General features: G+C 43.3%; 2 protein-coding genes across 3 annotated transcripts in view; both read left to right on the top strand.

The window, feature by feature from the left end:
- pamr1 (peptidase domain containing associated with muscle regeneration 1) overlaps positions 1–9,942 on the top strand; it is an 85,098-nt gene extending 75,156 nt beyond the window's left edge. For both annotated transcript variants that reach the window (XM_008105936.3, XM_016992617.2), the window contains exons 10-12: positions 291–523; positions 1,475–1,767; positions 3,189–9,942. In XM_008105936.3, coding sequence (XP_008104143.2) covers positions 291–523; positions 1,475–1,767; positions 3,189–3,725 — 1,063 coding nt within the window. In that variant the 3' untranslated portion in view covers positions 3,726–9,942. The remainder of the gene's footprint in view (positions 1–290; positions 524–1,474; positions 1,768–3,188) is intronic.
- A 4,287-nt stretch (positions 9,943–14,229) lies between these two features.
- Positions 14,230–18,160, top strand: part of slc1a2 (solute carrier family 1 member 2) — a 149,396-nt gene continuing 145,465 nt past the window's right edge. The window contains exon 1 of the mRNA XM_008105943.3: positions 14,230–14,574. Coding sequence (XP_008104150.1) covers positions 14,558–14,574 — 17 coding nt within the window. The 5' untranslated portion in view covers positions 14,230–14,557. The remainder of the gene's footprint in view (positions 14,575–18,160) is intronic.

Here is an 18,160-nt window from a genome sequence, read left to right as displayed (position 1 = left end):
GTGATCAATTTCCACTATAGAGTCACACTGGAGGATGTAGGGATTATTTAAGAGAACATCTTTCTAGGAATCTCTTTGTTCTCCAGTGCTTTAATATGGTCAGCCTTTGCCATTGGTTGGCCATAGAGTTCTGGTGGGAGACCTAGAATAAATTTTTAAAATGTTATATCTGGTAAAAAAAATGCTTTTATTAATTAGTAGTTTATCTGCTACTGTGGGGCTCCTATGCCCCTAACTTCAGCAAATGTTGAGTCTAATCTTTTTCTCATTTCCTTTGTGCATCAAAACAGAGAGACTCCTTTGCATCGGCTCTATTCATCTGCATATAACAAGCAAAAGCTGGAAGCATATCCAACCAAGAAACCATCATTGCCATTTGGAGAACTTCCTTCAGGTTTCCAACATCTTCACACACAGCTTCAATATGATTGCATTTCTCCCTTCTACCGCCGCCTAGGAAGCAGCCGAAGAACGTGCCTGAAAACAGGGAAATGGAGTGGAAGAGCTCCTTCTTGCATTCCAAGTAAGACAGGTTATGAAGCATGCCATAACACCTTGCAAAATTACAAAAATAGTATCAGGAATAGCAACTTTTTATTAACACACTTTAGTCATGGCATCTTGTTAGCTGTAACAATACATATCTCATATTTCATATTTATGTAATTCATTTAAAGTGTTCAGAGTCATTCCTAGACAATAATTCCATCATCCTTGTCACAGCTTTGTAAAGTAAGCCAGTTTGATTTCATCCCAGGTAGGCAGCAGCACTGAAAGTATAGCTGTTAATCTGTCATCTACTAAATTTTCATATACAATTTTACCACATTCTTAGGATGCAGTCCTAGAGTTTACCCCAACACCTTCACCAAGCCCTAAGCTGACATAGCAGCTTCCAAGCCTAGTCAATCTGCTTTTCAGTTTAGGCCTGGAATGAAGTCTCACAATGACAGGGCCAAGTCAACACTTGGTTGGTTAAGTCAACACTTAGGTATAAGTCCCATATATTCAATGTATCTATTCAAATTGTGACTATGGCCCCATCTACACTGACCATTTGATGCAGTTGAAGCTACTTTCAAACTGCATTGGCCAGACTTCAAATTCCCATGAAAAAATGCATGAAACAAAGCCCTTAATTCGTGCTCTGTGGTTTGTGTAAACACCATCTGAGCCTCAAACTTGTTCCTGGATTTTCTATGCAATCATCTGTACAGAAAAACCACTTTCTTTGTTACTGGTTTGAAACTGCATAAAAAGGTATACATCTTAAAGGGGATTTAGCTGCAAATCTATTTTGTCTCAAAAATGATGTAGTTTTAGGAAGTTTAGAATGTGCACAAATCCAGATTATTAGGTATAATTATCTTCTGTTCTTTTTGGTGCCAAATAAAATTATAATTTGAACGCAGATACTGTAGTTTGAAAAATAAAAGAAGATTGATTTCCTCATTTTCATTTTGATTTGGTCCAGTCTGTGGAAAGACTGAAAACATCACTCTTCAAAAACCATCCACAACCAGGTGGCCTTGGCAAGCAGCTATCTACAGGAGACCCAATGGGGTGAAGGCCCCCACTCATAGAAAGGGTGCATGGATACTGATTTGCAGCGGAGCCCTGCTGAATGAACGCACAGTGGTTGTGGCAGCTCATTGTGTCACCAATTTGGGGAAGATTACAGTTCTTAAAACAGCAGACATCAGAGTTGTTCTTGGGAAGCACTACAGAGATGATGATAGAGATGAGAAGACTGTACAGAATTTACGGGTGAGTAGAGCATTGAATCACTTTGATACTATGCCTATATACAGATGGATACTGAGTCCTAAAATAAAATAAATGGATGCCTTTTACCCAGATATTCACAACCTGGCTTCCAAGATTTAAGTTATGGATCTCTTCACATGTATAAACATCCCTGACACATAATTCTACTACTCATTCTTTTTAGCTACTTCTCTGAAATAGGGTATAGTCCTCTATTACTACATTTCAATTCTGACATCATCCCACCAAGATAGCTGCAGTTATATAGATAATTAGTGGCTGCACCAAAATATTCTTGAAACCTGTAAAAACATCCAAATAAATGGATACAAAATATCTCACCATCTTGACAAATATTCTGTTGTTTTTCATCAAATGTGGATTTACATTCCTTACCTATAGACTTTCATTCTTGTAAACATTAGGATCTGATAGCCTTACAAAATTCTCACATTAATTTCCCAGTAGTTAAAAGAACATTTATAGCTGCCATGAGAACCATAGTAAAGTCTGCTGAAATTTCCCAAATTATCCTCTAATACAGGCTACTAGAACTTCTGGCCTGGAGAAGGGAAGTCTATTGGTCAATGTCCTCATAAACTGTGTCCAAGGATTCCCTTCCTGGCTTTGTTCCTCTTCCCCATCCTACACCAGGAATGGGAGGAAAAACTAGACACACTTTTCAAAATGTGTTTGAAAACACCAGCTGATAGTATTTGACTTCTCCAAGTTTTCTTATAGTTTGGAGACTAGGATGTTCAGGGTTTCACAGTATTTCTACTTGTTTCCCATTTCTGACCTAGGCTGTATATTTTGCCCTCTGAGTACACTGTGGTACCAACTACTCTATAAGTCTCTGATAAATGATGAACATACAAACTGGTCCAAGTACAGTGTGATTCTCCATATCCATGGAACCAATATCATGGTTTCACTTATTCACTTAAAGCCTCCCGCACAAGCTACACTGTATTCACCACAGCTCCATCTTTCTTTCCATTGAAAACAATTGGGTTCCCCATTATACACAGTGTCACACATCCATTCACAAATAAAATATATGCAATTTTTCCAGTTTAAATCACTTTAATTTCCAGCATTGGGTTTTAGCTACAGACATTAAGGTTTGAATGAAAATATTTGGCTCTTCTATGCCATCCTTGGTCCATTAATTTCCATTGATGGATAAAGTATTGATAGATGAGTGGCCTCCATTTGGTTTCCTCTCCAGTACTGTCATCTACCATTAGATCTTAAGTGGCTGAGAATCAGAGCTACCTCTCAGTGATTCTGTGAAACACCTTTGCATTTCCTCAGTTTTATATTTCACACCAATGTTAAACTGATAATGTAGTTAGTAAAACATTTTGATACTGGAATCCTAACATTCAGCCCACTGTTCTTTCTGGATCCTTTCCTAGATATCAGCCATTATAGTGCACCCGAATTATGACCCCATATTGCTTGATTCCGACATAGCCATCGTTAAACTCCTGGACAAGGCCAGAATCAGCAATCGTGTCCAACCCATATGCTTGGCCTCAATGCGTGATATTGACCCACCTGCTGATGACTTACAAATAGTGATTACTGGTTGGAAGATCCTAGCAGACATTGCCGATCCAAGCTACAAGAATGACACAATCCGTATGGGGAGTGTTCAGATAATCGACTCCTTGCTGTGTGAGCAGCAATATGAGGAAAATGGTATCCAGGTCAGCGTGACTGATAGCATGTTTTGTGCCAAGCAGCACCCTACTGCATTTTCCAATATCTGCCCTGCCGAGACTGGAGGGATTGCAGCAATACCTTTGCCTGGAAGATCATCTCCTGAATTAACCTGGCATCTCATGGGGTTAGTGAGCTGGGGCTATGATAAAACATGCAGTCTAGAACTCTACACTGGTTACACCAAGGCAATTCCTTTCAAAGACTGGATTGAGAAGAACATGAAGTGAACCACACAATCCAAAACTGTTTCTTGTCTTGTTTTATGTTAAATGTATTAGTTTCTCTCATAGTCTTTGATGCTTTATGTGTCTTATTGCATTGATGGAAGACTTATGGGGGGAAACTATAAAGCAGGGGCCACTGAAATTTGCTGTGATATCTAGCTGTTCAGTGAGTCCATCCATGCCAGAGGCTCTGAGGCCCCTTCTACACTACCATATAATCCAGATTATCAAATCAAATAATCCAGATTATCTTCTTTGAACTTGATTATATGAGTCTACACTGCCATATAATCCAGTTCAAAGCAGATAATCTGAGTTTTATATGGCAGTGTAGAATGGGCCTGAGTGTGACAGATGGTTGACATGGCTCAGTTGTACCTTTTCTCCTGGTGGGAGCAGGTACACTTGGATTATGGGCTGTAGTAGGAACATGGATAACCGGAACTAGCTGTATTCATTCCATATTTAAATATCATCTGCGTAAAATATTTGGGAGATATTTTCATTGAAGTCTAAGATAGTAAATTGGAAAAAATAATTAAGAGACTAGATGATGTGTTATAGTCAAAGCTGTCTGTATTTGCCATATTTTATATTCTTTTCCCTCTCAAATACCTTACACATTCAAATAAACAAAGGTTTGTTTTAAATATGAGAACTAACATTTGAAAATGTATTTGGATGAACTGCCTGCCAAGAAATGTCTGCATGTCTGCGATGGGATCGTGAATAGGGGAAAGAATTCTGGGTCTGATTCAGAGCATACACTTATATCATGAGTTGTATTGCTGCAGTTGTTATGTGCCTTTGAAAAGTTCAAAAAGTAAATTTTCTAAGCTCTGCTGACAAGTATAATACCCTTCCCTAACCTGGTTTCTTTCAAATGTGTTTGCCAACTTGGTTATCATGGAGTTTATTCACACCAGCCTCTTGTCTTGTCACAATCCCATTGTTTAAGCAAACAGAAACATGCCATTATTGGAATTATCACTTTCACATATCGGTGCAATTGCATGATTCTGACACTCCGTGTAAAATCAATTCTCACCCAGCCTTGCTTCCTACCCATGCTTACCCTACCCACTGTACGTGCAGTCGTCCCCCCCATTTTGCCTCAACTGCAAAGTTGCACAGATGCAGCATTTTTACTTCCTAAACTTTGTTATATTGGGATTACAGCAGAAAAAAAATTACACAAGGAAGAATGGTGGAACAATGGTGATATTAAATCGAGTCAATTCAAGTTTAGTGCTACTTTTGAGACAGCCACAATATTATGTGGTAATCCACATATAAAACCACATACACTTGTCAAGCCTTCACAGCAACCTATAATGTTTTTCCAGGGGAGACTAGGGTAGATTTAAACATCTAGCTTTACTCCGTTTACATTAAGAGCAGAAGTAACAAGACTACCCCACATGAGGTATGCTTTCAAGATCTAGAGCATGTTAAAATGTGCTGTTTTCTGGAAGATAGTACCTTGTCTTCCTAGAATTGTTGCAATGGGAATTGTATGGCCATCCAGATGCCGTTGAATTGCAACTTTCAAATTGGTCATGCTAACAAGAGCAACTAAGAACTGTAATCATACATCTGGACGGTACCATTAGTCCCGTTCTTGTACCAGAACAATCACCATCATGGTTTGACACAATTCCATAGAAGTAACATACCTGGAGAGATACCTACATATCTTAAAGTCGCCAGATCTTTTCTGATCCTGGAAGGTAAGCAAAGTCATTCCTGATTAGTACTTAGATGGGAGACCTCCAGAGGATCCAGGGTACAGTAGTCTTTATTTCAGACGAAGAAACTGGTAAACCATCTCTGAGTATTCTCTGCCTAAGAAAACTCTATGCAAGTCATGGAGCTGTCATAAGTAACAAGCAATTTGAAGGCACATACTGAGGCAAATTTTATAGGAATCTATGTTTCATTTTTGTTATTTGCTCTCACACCAACTTTGGCCAATGGTGAACCCTTGAATAAGAGATCACCAAAAGCAACAGTCATCTATTGTCATCTGTAAGTCGTGCAAACACATTAGCTTTAGGTTTATTCATCTGTAATGTAGTCCTCCTCTTTTCCTATTGCTTTCTACTTTGTCAAGCATTATCATCTTTTCCAATGAGTCATGATGGATTGCAGTTTTCAGTCTTCCTCATCATTGTCTATGCTGGTCAGAGTTGTTTGGAGTTGCAGTGTAACAAAACCTGAGGGGCTGAACAGCTCTTATCCCTTTTGGTCATATGATCAGTTTTATATTGCTGCTATACACACCAAGTAGTTCCAAAAGTTTGATTCAAGAGAATATATTTATTTCCAGAGACACGCCAGACAGTTTTTTTTAACTGTCACAGTTCTCAAGTGAATCACCCTACAAAAAGAGAATTGATAGCATGTATTCATGCTAGTGTGACTTTGGGAAACCCTGAATGAGCATGACACAGAGCATACAAACCTATCATACATAACTTGACATTGCACTAAGTACTGAGAAATGGAATGTATGTACTGCAGCAAGTGAAGAATATCAGGTCTTGCTGAAATAATGCTAACTAACATAAAATGTCTGTTTTGCAGTTTCATCCATGCTTGCTATCATTCTTTGAGGCAATCATTGCATATTGTGCATGAACACAGGTTTGTAACAAGTTGGACAGAAATGAAATGGCCAAAAATCCTGTTTGTTTCACAATTGTATGAGGAAATAACTCAATTGTGTGTTTTTTTTCTGTTGCAGTAATCTAACAACCCTGCCTGCACAACCGTTAAGTGGATTGTGCAAGAGATGAGTGTAGAAATACTGGAAGTCCGTACAGATGGAGTGAGTACAGAAAGATTGGGAGTCAATAAGCATAAAATAGTTTTATAAGGGGGCACTAGCCTTAAGGCATATAGCACTAATCCTATCATTATGCAGAATGAAGTAGCCAACTTAGTGTAGAGAAGTTCCTACTTTTTTATTAGAAGTGATGTGAGAATTTGGGATGTTGAGAATTTTTTCTAAATATTAAGGTGGTGTTTATTATATACTATAATTGTCCTTAACTCCCTTTAGATTTAGTAGGGCATGATGCTTTGAAATAATATTTTTATTACCTGTCAGGGCACCTTTTTACATGAATGCATTAGTAGGAGTGAAGACTAGAGAGATACCATCTTGCCTTCACCTAATGCAGAAAACTGGATTGTACTAGCCCTTGGGGATGCATAATAGGGCTGTGCAATCAATGAAAAAATGTTTCAAAACCCTTTACAAAATTAGAGGGTGCCAGTGTTTTGTTTCTAAAGTGTTTCTAAAGTATAATTAGTGAAGATTTCATTACTATAACGAGATTGTTTTGTTATTTTTCGTTATAGTTTCAGAATGTTTCACTTATCCACAAAGTTTTGAGGAATTTTCGAAGTTTTTATAAACAACCTTTTTTTTAAAAAAAACAAAAACAAAACTACAAGAGCTATCTCCTTGAATTTTCTATACAGTGACGCAAGGTAACAGGGGATCATTCTCTCCAACCTTCAGAAATATTCATCCATTTACTGATTTTAGGATTTTTAAAAAAGTTTTGACAAAAATATTTTTAATATATAAAAGCCACAACAGCGGTCTCATTAAATGTCTCTCATATTAACCAATAGAACTTCCATTTAGAGATTTCTTCCCAGCCCAGCGCAGAAATTTACTTATTAGAGGTGTCAGTCCTCCTCTTTGCAGATTCAATAATTTATTGGAACTCTGGCTAGCTGCTGGTAAGAGGGACAATTTTCTCCCCTAACCTGATCGGGGCTTTCTGATGCTGAGCAGAATTCTAGGAAATGTAGTTTAGGACAAGGCCTTCTGAAGTCTCTGGTATAGGGCACCTCACTTTTCCAAACTACATTTCCCAGAATTCTGTGCTTTCTTTCCCAGCAAACTCTGCTTTCTCCCTGCTGCTTCCCTCTCCTAATGGTGAGAGGCCATTAATTTAAAGAGCAGTGGCAGCCTTTTTTACTTTGCTTTGCTTGCTTGCGCTAAAAATGAAACTGACTTTGGGAGGCTTCTGAGGTATCACCTTGTTGATCCTGTTTATGAGGACTAACGATAATTTTACCCAGCCCTAATACATAACAACTAAGTTAATGAAAGATAGAAAGAAAGAGAATGGTTGAAATTGAGATGGAAGATGGTATTAATTTATATGACAGTAATCTTTAAATGGATGAGAAACACGGTCAAAACCTAAACTTTCAATGTAACCTAGCTGTAAAAAAAGATGGTATTCTTTATAAATATCACAGTCTTTTATGTCCCCTCTGCATAATCTTTGGCGTATGAACAAATGGTTGAATTCCACCTCTCTCTCTCTATAGGGAGACCCAATCAAAGAGAGCTCCGCTCAGCTAGTTTTCTTCACCCTAGATAAACTCTCTTCTGGAGGTAAGACTACCTAAGACCCTTTCTACACTGCCATATAATCCAGATTAGCAAATCAGATAATCCAGATTGTTCTGCTTTGAACTGGATTATCTGAGCCTATACTACCATATAATCCAGTTCAAAGCAGAACAATCTGGATTTTATATGGCAATATAGAAGGGGCCTAAGACACTAGGGACTTCATCCCATGGTTTATAACTCCATTTCCATGTGCTTCAGAAACAGAGCCCCACAGGAGTCCCACAAAGGCCATTACATGACATAAGGGCACTTCTGGTGGGACTCCGTGGGGCTCCGTTTCCACAATAAATGGAAACAGAGTCCTAAAGCCATCTTCAGGAGTTGGGTGTAACCCAACTCCAAATGGCAGAAAGTGACAGAAAGCAGGGAAAAGACAGATCTCATTGCAAAAAGGACTTGGGATGGCTGGCCATCCCAGAAGGCGGGGAAAGGTGGGAGGGAATGGGGTAAGACAGTTCCCTCCACTTTCCCTGCTTTCCTGCTGCTCATGGAATCAGGTCCTAGGAGATAAAAGTTTGAATGCCTGCTCAACCATGGAAACCCAAGTCAGAGTCTCCCAGCCTTAGGAGAAAACAGTCTTGTGAGTAAATCTTGCTAAGAAAGGTCCATGATAAACATACCTTAAGGTTAACTCTAAGCCAGAAACACATAACAATAGGAAGTCATTTACTTTTGGCTTACATTCTATTGCCATGGCAACTTAGTAGGAGATCCAAAAGGCCTGTTCAAGGCTTTCTCCCATTCCAGTTGTGTAAAAACAATATTCCAGGGTCTCCAGAATGAAAAGTGGAGAAAGATACTGTCCTTTTCATGTCTGCAGAGAATTGCAGTACCTGTTGTTTATTCTGCAAACAAGTAATACTTACTGAAATCCCCTCTTTAAATAATAATAATAATAATAATAATAATAATAATAATAATAATAATAGTAATAGTAGTAGTAGTAGTCCTTTACCCAACCATTAAAGGTACAAAAGCCCTCATTAGTTTTTACTGTCCAGTTTTACCCTAATTTTGGGGCAGGATGTTGTCTAGAAGGAAATTTGAATGACCGTGAGAGGACAGAATCTTTAGGGGGGAAAGACAGATTCTTTTATCAGTGGTATTCCAAACAAGGGAATATTTCACACACTCCAAGATAGAGAAGCCAGAATAGAGGGAAGGCAAGTCAACAAGGAGGCTGTTTCTGTAAATGTAAGTAAGAGCTTGGCTACGGATTGCACCACACATTACATTGCATTGGCCAAAAAGCACAAAACAGTGGATGAAGATGAACTGCGTGGATGTAAAGGAGGCATTTCACTGATAAGCACACAAGTCCAGTGCTGTAAAATCACTTCCATGCCTTTGTTCCTGAAGCACAGTTGTGTAATGTTAGATCCTGTTCTTAGTGATAAAGGTTCTTTTTAGTTGGCCATGTTTATTATTTCATATGTTTCCAGCCCAGCCTCTAATACTGTCATTTCATACTTTTCAACTGCTTTTACATTTCTGACATACCAGCGCAACCAACAAAAATCTGCCAAAGTTGATTTTTTAAAAAAGAATGCTGAACATGTGCAGTTTTACACTTCACTTATGTCATGACACCAATGTGCTCTCCCGTTTTGTTGTTAATGTACTTTTAAATTTTTTTTAAAGTGTCTGTACATTCTTTGTTTACTTTTTGATTGATTTTAGCTGTATTCTGTTTTACATTTATGTTGTAAACAACCATGGGTCTTCCACTGGGAAAAATGAAATATAAATAAACAAGTAATGATGTTCAGGCCCAGGTATCATGCCTGTCTATAATGAATGGCCTTCTTATCTATGCCTTTGATATACATGGTTTCACTTCCCCACATTCCAAAAAAAATATCCCCTCCCCTCCCCCCCCAAAAAAATGTACTTGTGGCCCCTCTATATCTTTCAGTGCAATTTTACAGCATATTTCCAGCCCAAGTATAGTCAAAATATAGGGTAAAAACCCAAGGCTTTAAGTGTCTACAGAAAATTACTTTTGTGGCAGCTGGTTCTCAATGACAATGGCCCATGTGGGAAAGTTTGCTGGGAAATTCTCAGAATGGCAGAACCTTTTAAAAAAGGTTTCTAAGCATTGCTTGAAATCTCTGGCAAATCAACTGCACCACTGTTTGTCTTGATGTCCCTTAAAAACAGTACATCCATTTTTGGAGAAATTTTAACCCATTCTCCCATTTTGGGGGCAAAATATATAAAGCATTGTTGTTTTCAGTAGTGTGGGATTTTCCCTCCTGCAAGAAAAAGCTACTATTCTAACTTTATGGTCACTTGGAGGGAGTCTAGCAGCCGGTGCTCCACTTTAGAAGAATAACTATTCTTCTTTCTTCTACCTTGTTCCAAGGAAGTTAATCTACTGCCTACTTCCCAGAATGCCAATTAAGAAGAAATTGTTTAAAGAGAAAAAAACTAAATGCTTGCAATTTCCCAGGAAAGTCTAGTTTCAGCTCTTTCCCATGCCCATTTCAAGAAAAGCATTGATTAACTACATCTCCAACAGAGGTCAGCAGAGCCTTGGAGGACTGGCTTCAAATCACTGAACCTTCGAACTGCAAAGAACCTGTTCATATTCTTTAATTAAACCATCCAGATGCACATGGCTATGCTGTTATTATTGTTCTCTTGGAATAGCCATGCTCATTAAAGTTTAAATTTCCAAAAGTGTCTATTTCCAGCAGTAAAGTCACTTCTGAGCTGCCTTATTTTGTTGATTTCATTTGATGAAGAATGCTGTTACCTGTATGACTGCATTTATGTCTATCCAAAGGTGCTAATGTGTTAAATGGCATCTCAATTTGCGGATTATTGTTTGCTACAAAAGAAGAGCAAGAAAAAAATAGTAGTACAACTGTTTAGGAGAAATTTCAATGGATCACACTAGTATTAATCCCAGATGGATACATAATTGTAAACCAAGAATGCTAGTTGTATATAAGAACTAAGGAAAGACTGACCAAGCTGAAGAAAGGTAAATATGTTGCTTTTACTCAGCAAGGTAAAAATATTTTGCTTTTAATAGTAGTAGTAGTAGTAGTAGTAGTAGTAGAGGAAATAGGGAGGAAACCTTCTTTAAAAGCCAGACAGGTGTCACAAAACTTCCAGTGACTTGTTCTGAGTTATTGTTGTTCTTTACTGTCTTCAGGCCAATGTCTATTAATGGTGATCCTATGAATGAGAAACCTCCAAGTCACGCTGCCAACAACTCTGCTCAGGTCTTGCAAAAGGCTAAGGTTGCATTATTTCACTGAAGAAATAATGAGGTTTGAAACTACTTTAATTGCCCTGGCTCAATGCTGTGAAATCATGAAAGTTGTAGTTTGCTGAGGCACCAGCAATCTTTATCCATGTACAATTTCAGCTCCCATGGTTCCATAGCATTGAGCCATGACAGTCAAAGTGGCGTCAAACTGCATTAATTCTACAGTGGTTCCCAACCTGTGGTCCATGGACCACCAGTGGTCTCCAAGAACTAAAATATGTTCTGCAGCCTCACCGTTACTACACAGTTGCAATGAGAGTGACTGATCTCGTGAAACCCTCTTATAGAATAGGGAAGTCGGGAGCGGAGAGGCTGACTACCCATGAATGGTGCGACAACAACCCTCCTGACTGTTGCTTCTCCTCCTCCTCCCTCCCTGAGTGGAGCCGTTCCATGTGGCACCTGGAAGCACGGGCACCTTGATGTCTTCATTTTTAGGCCTGTTCATTTTTAGGCCCCGGTGGCGGAGTGTGTAAGAGCACTGAGCTGGAGACCGAAAGGTCCCAGGTTCAAGCCCCGGGAGCGGCGTGAGCGGCCGCTGTTAGCTCCAGCTCCTGCCAACCTAGCAGTTCGAAAACATGCCAATGTGAGTAGATCAATAGGTACCGCTCCGGTGGGAAGGTAACGGCGCTCCATGCAGTCATGCCGGCCACATGACCTTGTCTCTACGGACAACGCTGGCTCTTCGGCTTAGAAATGGAGATGAGCACCAACCCCCAGAGTCAGACATGACTGGACTTAACGTCAGGGGAAAACCTTTACCTACCTTTACCCTCCTGGGGTTATTTGGGGTGCTGATTCAGAAAATTGTGGTATAGACCACATCAGCTTTAGATAATTAAGTATGGCTTTCTGTGGGTGAGTAGATGGCGACTACTGGATGGCATATGTCCTGTATCAGAAACTTGAGCTGATGTGGCCTATCCAATGCAGTTTTTTGTATCGCCCCCCCCCAAAAAAAAAAACCCAAACTTGAATCTATAGTTGACCAAAAACTGATTTGTAACCCTTTTGCTACTAATGTTGGAGAGTGGTCCCTGGTCAAAAAAAGGTTGGGAATCATTGGTGTAGATGCATGCTACCTCTTCTCCACCTGTAATGCAGCCCTCTGCTTCTCCCAGGGCCCTGCACATTTCCAAGCATTATAGTCTTTTTAGTGAGTCATGCCAACTCATGACAGGGCCAAAGTAGGACAGCCTTAATTTAGCCAACTTGGTTTCTAAATGGTATTTTGGCCTGATTGGTTCTAGAACCCATTTGTTGTTCTTTTCAGCATCTGAGGTATTCTCACAACTGCTTTCCTATCCCAACGATGCCCAACACTATCACACTAAAGGGCATGCTATAGAGGGGGTTTTATACAGCAAGCCTATCCCGGTGGGTTCCTTCCAAGCCCTGCCGAATTTCAACGGGGCTTCCTCCCAGGGGCGCGGGGCCCAGGGCTGCCCAGAGTCTCTCCCCGCCAGGCAGGCAGACAGGCAGGCAGAGAAAGAAAGGCCAGAGCTCAGCACATTCACCCTTTTCCTCGGCCTGGTGCGGGAGCGCGCGCCGAGCCCCGTAAAGCCGCCCTTTGTCTCGTGAGCCTTAATTCATTAGCGCGGCTCCGCCCCCTCCGCAGTGGCCTCCCAATCGCATCTCCAGGGGCAAGGTTTTAAAGGACGGGGGGGAGAGGAGAGAGAGAGAGAGAGAGAGAGAGAGAGAGAGAGAGAGAGAGAGAGAGAGAGAAGTGGGGAGTGCGTGTGGTGTGTGTGTGTGGATTTAACCCTTTCCCGGAAGGCCATAATAAGCAAAGCGAGAAGAGAAGAGCAGGCTTTTGAAATAAAAGGGCAGTAACAGCCCCGCGCGTACTGATCAGCCCGACTTTTTAATTGGCTCTCTCAAAGGGGGCGGGGAGGGGGCGCGAGACGAGGCGTGAGGGAGGGAGGGAGAGGGGGGCTGATCCGTAGCCCTTCCTGAGGGGAAGCTGACACTGACAGGCGGTGGGCTCCACGAGAATACATGAGCCAAGAGATCGATAGAATACATTATAAAGAGAGAGGTGATAAATATAATACAAGTGAAGAGAACACAAAGGGAAACCAGAGCCTCTGTGAAGGTGTCGGAAACACCTGAGGCGATTGGGCACGCTTCGGGTTTGGTTTCGTGTGCAACTCGGCTCTTCGAGGAAAACCGAGGGGAGCCCAAGAGAGCGAGGGAGACCTATTAAGGTGGCTTCCTGAGAGGGCTTTTCTCCCTCCCTCCCCCCCTCCCTCCCCAGGGAGGCGGCCCGGGGCATTTGTTGGAGTGATGTCAGCTCTCGCCTAAAATAGAGAGGGATAGACTGCAAATCCACGGCTAAACCTCCCAAGCCAGGCTGGCAAAGCACCCACCACCCTTTGCAGAGAGAGACAGAGAGAGACCTCCTGCACCTCGCTCATCCAGAAAGGAGAGAGACACCCCTTGGCTTCCTCTCTCTCACACACAGCAAGTCGAGAGACCTCCTCCACCTTGCTCGTACAAAAAGGCGAGAGAGAGGAAAGACCTCCTTCACATCTCTCATACAGAACCGAGAGAGAGAGAGAGAGACCTTTTTGGCATCCGCTGTCTCTCACACACAACCACACACATACACACAGCAAGTGACCCCCAGCCAGGCCACCATCTTCTCCTCCTCCTCCTCCTCTTCTTCCTCTTCTTCCCTCCGCCTCCTCTCGCCACACATCCCTCCCTCTCCCCCACCCCCCCACCCCCAGCTGCTCTTCTTCCCCCTTTTCTCTCCGCTGCCTTTCCTCAAAGGCTTCCCAGCTCGCCAGAAAGAGGTTGAGAGACCGCCGCTCCGAGGAAGGAGGCGGGGAACCCAGAAGGAGGAGGAGGAAGAGGGAGGAGGAGGGACCGCCCGAGCCCGGCTTTCTTGGATGCTCTCCTTTCGGAGCCTGGACAGGATTTTACAAGGCGGCCAGTCCCGAAGGGTCCCGACGCCCACCCAGAGATAAGGGCAAAGACAGAGAGGGAGAGGCGGGAAAAAAAGAGAGGCGCTGCTCTTCGCCCCGAAAGCGCCGCCCTCCGCCCCTCGCTTCAGCGCCGTTGGGATTGCTTGGGAAGAGCCCACCGAGGGGTTTGCCTGAGAGGAGCATGGCATCGACCGACGGGTGAGAAGGCAACAGGATGGGTGGGGGTGGGGGTGTTGATACCCAGTGCCCCAATCTCGGGGAGAAAGGTTGCATATGTGTGTTTTTGTGGCAGGAGGGGATCGTAGGCTGTGCTTCTGACGGGGGGGGGGGGGGGGGATCCAGGTCCAGCCTTTCAATTAGACCTGGATTTCCCAATCTTTTCAACTGGACCTGTCTTGCCTACATATTTCAACTCTGTTGTGTACCCCGCCTCTTTTGATTTACTGTCTTTATATGTTTATAAAGCAGCTTATGGCTAGAGGGTGGCATTCCAACTATGAGCCTCTCTCGCTGTCTCTCCTGAGGGGATCGCTTGCGTCTTCCTGTCAGACCTTTGCTGATTTAACCCTTGCGAGGCTAAACGTTGCTGTAGAACAGTGGTTGCCAACCTTTTTTTGACTAGGGACCACTTTGAACCATTGCTGTAGAATGAATGCATGTTGACACCGATTTAATTACCAGTGCTAGGGGGCCATGAGAGTTGTCACTTGCTGAAGAGGATAACAACGACAACTCCCGAGGTTCCATAGTGCGCCCAGCCAGGTTGGTTAAAGTGATGTCCAATTGCATTGATTCCACAGTGTAGATCAGGCATGGGCAAAGTGCGGTCCTTCAGGTGTTTTGGACTCCAACTCCCACAATTCCTAACAGCCTCAGGCCCTTTCCCCCTCAAGTGGCCTGGAGGGCCAAAGTTTGCCCATGCCTGGTGTAGATGTACCCCAAGGGAGGTAGGGGAGATGCTCCAACCTGCAAGGGGCTTCCTGGAGAGTTGCTTTCCCTGGAAGCAAGGGAAATGTAGGGGATGATGGGCATTGGGCTGCAATCATGAGGGAAGAGAGAAGCCTGTGGGATACAGTGGGTCTTGTTTCTGAGCAACAGTGGGTTCCACTTCCCCTAAGGATAAAACAAGCTCATCTGTGAGTGCAGCTATCAGGCATGGACATACTTTCTAACTTGGGAGTTGTATGGCAGGCCGCAGTGGGGTGGGTGGGCTGGGAGGGGGAGTTCTCTCCAAGTCCCCTCCCTGCCCTTTTCGCCCCTTCCACTTCTCTTTTGGGGCAGAAAGTGAAGGAAAGATGAGAAATGTTTGGATCCCAAAAGGGTTGCCCTTGGTCAGGATAAGATGGTGGACAGAGAGAAAAGTGAACCAATTAGACCCTGGATTGCCTACTTCTGATATAGAATCCTAGAGCTGGAAGAGACCCCCAAGGGCCATTCAGTCCAACCCCTTGCCATGCAATCAGGCACAAGCAAAGCACCCCCATTAGACAGCCTCTACAGAAAAACCTCCAGAGAAGGAGAACCCACCACACTCCAGGCAGCCTATGCCACACTCCAGGAAGTTCTTCCTAATATTTTCCCAATTTTTTATTGTTTCAACTTTACAATATCTTGCTTACACTTAGTTTCTATTGGTACTCTTATTTACACACACTCAAAATCCATATAACACTTCCTAATCTTTTCAGTCGAATCCTTCCCTGCCATTTGAACCCATTGCTTCCTTGTGCCCTGGTCTCTAGAGCAGCAGAAAATCAGCCCCCCCCCCTCAATGGGACACCCTTTTAAATCTTGAAATATGTTTCTCATGTTCCCTCTCTATCTTCTCTTCTCCCAGCTAAACATCCCCTAGGAGGAAAGGGGGAAGGAAAAAGAGAAGGAAGGGAAGGGAAGGATTGAAGGAAGGAATGGTGGAAGGGAATGGAGGGAGGGAAGGGAGATGGAAGGAAAGACAAAAGGGAAGGGAGGAATGAGAAAAGGAGAGAGGGGAGGGAGGAAAGAGGGAAGGAAAGAAGGAGGAAAAGGTGGAAGGGAGGAAGGATGGAAGGAGAAAGGGAGATAAGGAAGGAAGAGAAGGAGGCAGGAAAAAGAGAAGGAAAGAAGGATAGGATGGTGTGGTGAAGAGAGGGCCTGAGAAAAGAGCCCAAGGAACCACATCCGGACCCGGGCCTGGGTTTGCCCGTACCAAGAATGGATGCAGTTTGACACCACTTTGAACTGCTATGTTTCCATGCTTTGGAATGTTAGGACCTGTAGTTTGGTGAGGCACCACTGTACTCTTTTTAGCAGAGGAAGCTCTGTCTGGGCTTTGAAAAACGACCACTTTCAGGATTCCATAGCATTATAGCCGTGGCAGTTAAAGTGGCGTCGAATTGCATTAATTGTACATGTGATGCCGAGGTGAGGAAGCGGGGAGCGCCCCCGCCTTCTGGCAACTCAGTTCCCGGGAGTTTTGCAGCGGGCTCAACCCTGTGCCAGGTGCCCTTGCAAGCAAGCGCCCGGGCCAGGAGGGAAAAGCGCGCGAGAGGCGATTGTGCAAGGCGCAGGCGCGCGCTCCGCCTGAAGCACCAACGCAGAAAGAAAGTTTTCCGGCCTGTTGCGCAACGTCTCCTGCTGGCCTCGCGCCGTGGCTTTGGGTGTGTGCGTGTGTGTGGTGTGGCGTGGCGGAGTGGGGGATCGGTTGTCCTGTTGCTGTTCGGGAAGTTGTGTCTGGGGCAGGCCCTGTGGTTTCGTTTCCTGGCATTAGCCGGGCGTCTGCTCTTGATCCGCGGCGTTTGCTGTCAGCTTGGATCAGCCTGATCTGTTCGGGACGGGACCTTGTGAGGACAGGATGTCAAAAAGAGACGCTGCTTGTACTGTATGGCGGTTGGAGGAGAGGCTGAAAGGGGATTGCAAGCAAGCTGGCGCTAAAAAGATGCCCATCCATCCACGAAAGTTGGGTGTGCTCCACGAGGGGCAAAGCTCCGGAAGTCGATATTGTTCTAGAAACTCCAAACCCTCAGGACGGGGATTCTGAGCGTTGTAGACCAAACAGTAACTTTTTCCTGGGAACTGAAGTCCAAGCAGTAACTTTTTTCTGGGACCTGAAATCCAAACAGTAACTTTTTCCTGGAAACTGAAGTCCAAACAGTAACTTTTTTCAAGTTCTGCTCTGCACTCCAGAGGACAGGAGCAGAATTCAAAGTGATCATAACAGATTAGAGAGATGGGCCAAAATGAAATTCAATAGGGACAAATGCAAGATACTCCATTTAGGCAGAAAAAATGAAATGCAAAGATACAGAATGGGGGAAGCCTGGCTCCACAGCAGTACATGTGAAAAAGATCTTGGAGTCCTCATGGACAACAAGAGAAACATGAGCCAACAATGTGATGCGACGGTTAAAAAAAAACCCAATGGGATTTTGTCCTGCATAAGTAGGTGTATAGTGTCTAGATCCAGGGAAGTCATGCCACCCCTCTATTCTGCCTTGGTCAGACCACACCTGGAATACTGTGTCCAATTCTGGGCACTGCAGTTGAAGGGAGATGTTGACAAGCTGGAAAGTGTCCAGAGGATGGCAATTAAAATGATCAAGAGTCTGGACAACAAGCCATATGAGGAGCAGCTTAAAGAGCTGGGGCATGTTTAGCCTGCAGAAGAGAAGGCTGAATGGAGACATGATAGCCATGTATAAATATGTGAGGGGGAGTCACAGGGAGGAGGGAGCAAGCTTGTTTTCTGCTGCCCTGGAGACTAGGATGCAGAACAATGGCTTTAAACTACAGGAAAGGAGATTCCACC

This window comes from Anolis carolinensis, chromosome 1 (assembly GCF_035594765.1).
Source record: "Anolis carolinensis isolate JA03-04 chromosome 1, rAnoCar3.1.pri, whole genome shotgun sequence".
Lineage (NCBI taxonomy): Eukaryota > Metazoa > Chordata > Lepidosauria > Squamata > Dactyloidae > Anolis > Anolis carolinensis.
The sequence above is the reverse complement of the archived record's forward strand: the minus strand, read 5'-3'. Positions and strand labels throughout refer to the sequence as shown.